General features: G+C 34.5%; 3 protein-coding genes across 3 annotated transcripts in view; 1 reads left to right on the top strand and 2 right to left on the bottom strand.

The window, feature by feature from the left end:
• The window catches only part of LOC104747705 (1,2-dihydroxy-3-keto-5-methylthiopentene dioxygenase 1), a 5963-nt gene extending 4546 nt beyond the window's left edge, over positions 1-1417 (bottom strand). Inside the window, exons 1-5 of the mRNA XM_010469388.2 lie at positions 1306-1417; positions 997-1206; positions 750-864; positions 537-661; positions 369-439 (exon numbers count right to left, since the gene is read on the bottom strand). Coding sequence (XP_010467690.1) covers positions 369-439; positions 537-661; positions 750-864; positions 997-1206; positions 1306-1323 — 539 coding nt within the window. The 5' untranslated portion in view covers positions 1324-1417. The remainder of the gene's footprint in view (positions 1-368; positions 440-536; positions 662-749; positions 865-996; positions 1207-1305) is intronic.
• On the top strand, positions 2369-4073 carry LOC104747704 (probable NEDD8-conjugating enzyme Ubc12-like). The gene is made up of 6 exons (XM_010469387.2): positions 2369-2486; positions 2830-2959; positions 3167-3275; positions 3380-3458; positions 3550-3666; positions 3764-4073. Exons 2-6 carry the CDS (start codon positions 2845-2847, stop codon positions 3899-3901), a joined length of 558 nt encoding a protein of 185 aa, XP_010467689.1. The 5' UTR covers positions 2369-2486; positions 2830-2844; the 3' UTR covers positions 3902-4073.
• The window catches only part of LOC104747703, a 2604-nt gene continuing 660 nt past the window's right edge, over positions 5629-7572 (bottom strand). Inside the window, exons 2-5 of the mRNA XM_010469386.2 lie at positions 7536-7572; positions 6823-7145; positions 6532-6728; positions 5629-6338 (exon numbers count right to left, since the gene is read on the bottom strand). The exon at positions 7536-7572 is cut by the window's right edge and continues 297 nt beyond it. Coding sequence (XP_010467688.1) covers positions 5740-6338; positions 6532-6728; positions 6823-7145; positions 7536-7572 — 1156 coding nt within the window. The 3' untranslated portion in view covers positions 5629-5739. The remainder of the gene's footprint in view (positions 6339-6531; positions 6729-6822; positions 7146-7535) is intronic.

Here is a 7572-nt window from a genome sequence, read left to right as displayed (position 1 = left end):
ATCAGTGCCGTGCCAATGATTCTAGAGGCTTGGGGCGAAATTTTGTAATGTAAAATTTTAGAAAACTTAACTAACAATATATCACCTAAAATTTATGTTAAACTAAAAATTTATAGAGTTTTTGAATCAAATACTAAGAATTATAAAAGATGATAACAAAAAGAATAATTATTATGATGATAAAATTCAAATTTGTAGTTAAAAACACTTAAACATTGAAATTAACTGAATAAATCTATAAATATATTTGTCAAATGTGGCCTAAAAAAAATATGATCGAGGATGTGGCCTAGGGCTATTGCCCCATTTTTTATTAAGTAAGCACGGCACTGCATTATATATGGGAGAGCAAGACATTGGTGTTGTACCTCGCAGGAAGATGGTCGTGTGGGCGATTATAAGGAGTCCACACTGGTCCACCCACGAAAAGCCGCATTGCCTGTTCAGCAAGAGAATTCCAAATTTTATAGTTAAGCAACCATAAACATATGGTGAATTAATTAATACAACTAGATATGAAGCTTATAAGATTGAACCTTCATGTAGTTGCCTGTGTCCACGGTGAAGCGATGATATATTCCAGCAGGAAACACTATCATACCTCCCTTCTTTACCCATACTCTAATCCAAACATCATTGAGATCCCTCACATCAAAGTATCCTTTAATTTTTTCCCAATAAAAGAAAAAAACATGAGGACTATATTGGATTGATTCAAGTAAAGCAGCCAATAAAATAAAAGTACCTACCACTTCCTGCGAGGCAGTAACGGATCTCTTCGTCAATGTGTAAATGTTCTTCAAAAAACATCTTTACTTTTGCTTCATAGTTTGGAAGCTTTCCAGGGCATACCTCACAAATGTCCTGAAAAACATGTTTCTCCCATCAAACCAAGACGTGAACACAAAAAAAATGTTTGCAAATCAAAAATAAACATCTTAGAAAAATAAAAACATAGGAAGATATAAAAAGCCTTCAAATAAAAAGGTCACAAACCATGTAGGAGTAACCACGAGATTCACGGATCTTTTTCAGCTTCTCATCGTTTTCATAGTTATCAGCGTCAAGTCTCCAGCTAAGTACTCCAAGCTCTGCAAGTTTGTCCAAAGTAACAAACTCCTTAGGATCCTTGTGGTGAGGAAGTTTCTGACCCTCATCGTAATTATCATCCAAGTACCAAGCTTGAATCACTTCTTCTCTTTGATCCTAAGCACACACACACACATGTACACAATGTGAAACTAGAAAACATCAATCTGATCATGCTAAGCAAAAACACATCAAAATAGGAAGAGTGTCTATTACCTTAACGGCTTCACCCATGGTTAATTATTGCTCTTTTGTTTTCAAGAAAGAAGAAAGAGTGCACTCATTTATATAGATAAGAAATGAAACCGCTGTCAATTTTTTCTGTGTGCAAAAAAGGTAATGTAAAAAAACACAAAACCACTCTTTCACTTCTCAGGGCACCTTAATCGAGATGAAAATGACGCTACGAAGCTTCATGGAGATGACGAAGATGAGATGACGTCACGAAGTCTCATGACTTCTATTTACTTTATTTGCACATTTTCAATACTTTTTTTTGTTTGGGGTGCAAATTGCACTTGTTTTAAATACAAGGTGCATTATTATACAAGAATATAATGCAAAAACAAGAAAAATGCATTATTCTTAACTCAACTTGTTCATCACTTTCCCCTCTTCTCTTATCCACCGGCTCCACTTTTCTCATTTCTTTGTTATTTTAACAATGGTGGCAAGAAATTGCAACCAAGTTGTCGACAAAATTGGCTAAATTAGCACATGCATGGACAACTAGTTGTTTTTCAAACTTGCTTTTATCATCCTCTTTTGTTTAAGTATAGTAGTTTTAATTTAGTGACTATATAAACATTTTCCAATTACTAAAAAGACTCTAGTCTTCCTACAAAAAAAAAAAAAAAAGACTCTAGTCTCAACTCTCAACTACCCATTATAAAGAATTTTGTTCTTGTTCTTAAAGCTTTGATTAGGCACCCAAAAAAAAGAAAACTGCATAATTAATTTAGTAAAATTTGCAAATTTTCTAATTAAGTAAAAAGAAAACTAAATTAGAAAAATACCAATAGAGACATATAATATACAATAATCATTACATATTTTTAATTTAAACATTCAATAAATGTAAATTATTTTTATCAGATTCTTTTTCATATAAAAAAATATATGATTTATTATTATTTTCAACTTATTTTACTCAGTATACAAGTCTCTTTGCACTCGAAACGACGGACGCGTCGGTCATTAGGCCCATTTAATTCGCAAGGCAGGCCCAATAGGTTGATCCAACGCTTCTTCTTCATATAGTTTCAAAAAAGGGTTGAGATTTTTCAGAATCAGCGTACAGAGAAAGCTACGTTCGCTCTTCTCCCCCGTCAGAACCAAATCACAAGAGAAAACGAATCGACCGTCGTTGTGATTTCAATCTCCGTGTTTGATTAAACGTAACCTCTCTAATCTCTTCTTCTCTTTCACTTTCGTTTCTTAGGGTTTTTGTATATTTTTTTTTGTGCCGATCTCTTGATATTATCTGGTTCTGTAGAATCGCCAATCGTTTTGTAAATTCTTGGTTATCGGAAGATTCATGATTGTTTGATATGAAATTTTAATTAGTTTTGATTTCGTTAGGGTTTGAGCGATGATTGTTCTGTTATGAATCTGTTCTGATGTTTTTGTGATTTTGTAATTTGTTTCTGTTTCGGATTTGTTCTGATGAAGAAAACTTGTGAAATCTTGAAATTGATAAATCAATGTATGATGTTGTTTGATTGATTTTGGTGATTGTAGAGAAGAAGAAGAACCATGCTTGGGTTATTCAAAGTGAAAGAGAAGCAAAAAGAAGAATCCCAAAATAACAACAGAAGTGGAGCTTCTTCTGTCAAGAAGAAATCTGCTGGTGAACTTCGTCTTCATAAAGGTTTCTCTATCTCTTCTCTTCTCTTCTCTCACTTTTGTAAGCTTTTGATCTTATTCAGTTTCTGATGTTGAACAGACTCTGTAATCTTCGGGTTCTTTTAAGTGTTAGAACTATAAGGGTTTTATGTTTTCTTCTAGTAGTTCTTCTAACTGATTGATAATCATCTCTGTGGTTGGTGTGTTTCGTTTGTTTATATGTGTGCAATAGATATATCAGAGCTGAACCTGCCAAAGTCTTGTAAGATATCTTTTCCGAACGGGAAGGATGACTTGATGAACTTTGAAGTTACCATCAAACCTGATGAAGGATACTACACGTAAGTGTACAAGAATCCTTCATTCTTTCTTTTGTCTATGTGGGTCACTGATTTTGGGTCAAACAGACACACACTCATTCGTTCTTTCTTTTACCAAATAACAGGAATGGTAAGTTTGTGTTCACATTCCAAGTCTCTAATGTGTATCCACATGAAGCTCCCAAAGTGAAATGCAAGACCAAGGTTTTGGCTTTTCTCCAAGTCTCTTGAACGTTCGTTTTGTCTTTCTGATTGTATTTGTAATAGAATACTGAAGAATGCCAATGTTTTGTAGGTGTATCATCCCAATATCGATTTAGAAGGGAACGTCTGTCTGAATATCTTGCGTGAAGACTGGAAACCGGTTCTCAACATAAACACTGTTATCTATGGTCTCTTCCATCTCTTCACGGTAACAAATCTCCCTGACTTACGATACACCATTGATGTTATATTCTTCTTGGGTCATCTAATCTGAAGTTTTTGTTTGTTTGTTTGACTTCTCATAGGAACCCAATTACGAGGACCCTCTGAACCATGACGCAGCTGAGGTTTTAAGGGATAACCCAAAGACGTTTGAGAATAATGTCAAAAGGGCAATGATGGGTGGACAAGTTGGCCAAACCTCATTTGCTCGCTGCATGTAGTTGGACTCTTGTCCGGTGGTTTCATAGCCATCTTCTTCTTCTAAAGTAACTTCTGCTGTTTACTCTCTTGTACATTGGGACCAAGTGAGTTTAGGAATTTTCTGATCTGCTTTAAATATTCATTCCCAGATTTATTATAACCAAAAATAATATTATGAAAAAAGAAATCAAACGGAAAAAGCAACCAAAAAGTATTTATGATTGCATTATCAAAAAAAAAATATCATTCGGCTAAGTATATAAGCTATTTTTTTTTCCTTAAGGATATGTTTGGTTCTCTCAAGTGCAAAAAAATGAGAGTATGCATTACCAATGAGTTCTAACCACATTGTCCAGAAAACCACGAATCCTTGCAATACGGTGATCTGAAATGTTCGTAACTTGTTTACATCTTTTATGGCCACCCAAGATTCTTTCCAAACCGAAGAGCTCGGAAGACTCTCTATCAGTGTTGCACCATTGTTTTCATCACTACAAAAACCAAATGACTAACTCAAAACTAAAGACAATATATACTTTCCTATCAAAAAAAAAGAAAGAAAAGAATTAAAACAATAAGCTAAAACACATTTTTATTTTTGGTTGTGTTGGGGCTACATACAATCATGATTCAAGAATGTTGATCATCTTGATGAGCGATGACGCTGCTAGTCCTCTTTTCCCTCGGGTCATTGACGAAAAAGAAAACGAGAATCCCGATCATTGCACTCAGCGTAGTACTCAGTAGAAAAGCGCATTGCCATCCTGAGATTCCAAAGAAGTCATGACCAGCCAATAGCCATGACCGTTGGGCGTTGGCACGACGGTTCTCCCTATACCTCCAGCCGTTCCAATGAGATTCCATAAACCGAAACCAAAACCTCTCGAACTCTCCTTAAAGCTATCCGCAATTATAGACTGAAGCACTAAATAAACAATTGCATGTCCAACCCCATTGAAGGCTACACCAAGGGTAACCTAGGTGGTAGGTGCTGTTCGTGTTTGGTGCACTAGACGCAGTATCTGGACGTACATGAATGTTATGGTTCATTTAGTGATAATTAAGAAATGAACTGGATTAGGTATTTGGATGAGTTTTGAGCAAAAAAAAAATGAATTTCTAAATGAGTTTTTTTGGAGAGTTTGGATGAGGTAAATTCATCCATAATTGGTAAAAGTAAAAAATATTTCTATTTTAATTAAATAATTACAAAATATTTTTTCTCAATTCTAATAAACATACAACCCTAAAATTCCAATTTTTCACCCACCAACCCACAAAATCTCATTTTCCTGCTAAAACTATAAAATTACATTTTCTGCCAAAACCGTAAAATCTCATTTTTCTGTCAAAACCGCAAAGTTACGTTTTCCCGCTAAAAATCACAAAATTACGTTTTCTCGCCAAAAACATAAAAATACAAAATTACGTTTTCATCCCATAACCACAAAATTATGTTTTCTGCCAAAACGGCAAAATCTTGTTTTCTCGTAAAAACGCAAAATTACGTTTCTTGCAAAAAGAAATGCAAAATTTGATTTTTTCGCCAAAAACGCAAAATCTCTTAAAATGGTAAATTATTTGAATTATAGACACCTCACATCTTTGTGTTTCTAAAAATTAGTAGAACGTAAAAATAAAATTTGACCACCAAAAACTCGAATTTGGTTAATGGTTACGTTATTCCACTTTTTTGTCAATATAAATATAGATCTAGTCAAATAACATTTTTTGATAATGTATTTTAAATAATAAAAGTAAACATGAAAACCAGCTAGTACAAACTCGATTGATTTACTGGCACATAGCTTCAATTATGACCAAGATTGATTATGAAGAAGAACATAATTAAGAATTCTCATATCATCTCTATTTTCCTTGAACTCGAAGTTTTAGCGATTTTTCGATCTTTCTGAAAAAGAAAATGTAACGGTGTGTAACAAAGACAACACAATCCAAAGGGGAGAGCCATCATGCACATGATCCCTTTGGACAACGCCTCAGCAGCACGACCAGAATCTTTAATAAGATCAGTTCCATTTGACTCAAATCCAAACATTTTCTCCGACATAATCCCAACCAAAGGAGCACCAAACGAAGACAAAGACCCTTCGAGTGCACGATCAAAGGCATAGATCATGGTTCGATGCTTAGGAGGAACGATCTCAGCTAAGATTGGAGAGTTAATGGCCGGTCCACACCAAGTTATGGTGAGACCCATTAGAAAGAGAGTGACCAAGAAGATGTAGTAGCTGTCAACGGACTGTGGGATCATTCTTAGAAGAACAATGGAGAATATAGCTCCCATGAAAACGCTGAACTGTGCGCAAATCAATCTGCCCGAGTTTGGAAACACATGAGACATTTTGTCTGCAATTATTCCCCCGACCAATGATCCTATTGCTTGTCCGGTGGCAAATATTCCGTTTAGGATAGCCGCCTGGTCATGATCAAAACCTGGAAAATAAGAAAATAATACATTTTGAGAACTAAGAGCATGTTTTATTTTTTTAATTAATAAAGCATGTTTTAATATAAAAAAATAGCTTTTTGGTGTTCTCATACTTTTTAAGCTAAAATGATTAAAAAATTCTTCGTCAATTTTTTTTGTTTTTTTTTTAATTTATAATAAAGAGTTGGAACCACTTACCAATGAGTTCGAACCACATTGTGAAGAAAACCATCGCAGTCCATGGCACCGAACCCACGGTTCCTTGCAATACGATGATCTGAAATGTTCGTAATTTGGTTTCATCTTTTATGGCCACCCAGGATTCCGTCCAAACCGAGCTCATTATTGTTGCAGCATCATAGTTCTTTGTTTTATGAACCGTTAGTTCATCATCTCTACAAAACCTCATGACTAGCTAATTCAAAACCAAAGGGAAAAAAACTCTAGTCACTTTTATGCTAAATTCAAAAATGTAGAGCTTTATATTACCGTTCATGATCATGAGAAACAAAGCTGCTACTTTTCTTTTTCCGCGGGTCGGTGACAAAGAGAAAAACAAGAACCCCGATGATCGCACTCATCGTTGCCATCAATATAAAGGCACAGCGCCATCCTGGGATCCCCAAGAAATCATGACCAGCCATGACTGTTGCCAAGACGCTTCCAAATATAGCTCCAACCGTACCAATGAGACCCCATAAACCAAAACCAAAACCTCTCGAACTATCATTAAAGCTATCCGCAATTATCGACTGAAGCACTGGGTAAACAATCGCATGTCCAAACCCGTTGACTGCTACACCAAGCGTAACCTGGTCCAAGAAAACAATATCAAATCCCAACCAAGCGTATACATATCATATAGGGTTTGATGAGTTACACAAGATGGGGTTTAATCATAACAATTATGAAAATTGTTTCAAATAAAGGTTAGATCATTTAATTAGAGCATTTTTATTATTAGTTAATTAATCCTCATTTTATAGTTTCATTACAAATAAGGCAAAATATTAGATATAATTTGTAAGGAACAAGTTGTAATTTAAATAAAAAGAACTATGACTTAAAATTTGAAAGTCTCATAGAAAAAAAAACCAAAAGTTCAGTTTCTTATATGATTTTACTTTAGGAAAGACATAATCCTGTATATATGTTCCAAAGAGTCAGCAAGTTTTATTAAAAAAAAAAATTGATCGTAAAACCTGGATGAAGTTGTCAAAAAAAAAAAAAAAAAAAAAA

The sequence above is a fragment of the Camelina sativa genome, chromosome 15 (assembly GCF_000633955.1).
Source record: "Camelina sativa cultivar DH55 chromosome 15, Cs, whole genome shotgun sequence".
NCBI lineage: Eukaryota > Viridiplantae > Streptophyta > Magnoliopsida > Brassicales > Brassicaceae > Camelina > Camelina sativa.
The sequence above is the reverse complement of the archived record's forward strand: the minus strand, read 5'-3'. Positions and strand labels throughout refer to the sequence as shown.

What these genes read in the sequence shown, in the direction of transcription:
- LOC104747704 (XM_010469387.2), top strand. Translation starts at nt 2,845, where the DNA reads ATGCTTGGGTTATTCAAAGTGAAAGAGAAGCAAAAAGAAGAATCCCAA. An exon ending in TGAACTTCGTCTTCATAAAG is followed by an intron (nt 2,960 to 3,166) that starts GTTTCTCTATCT and finishes TGTGTGCAATAG; the next exon opens with ATATATCAGAGCTGAACCTG. An exon ending in GTCTCTTCCATCTCTTCACG is followed by an intron (nt 3,667 to 3,763) that starts GTAACAAATCTC and finishes GACTTCTCATAG; the next exon opens with GAACCCAATTACGAGGACCC.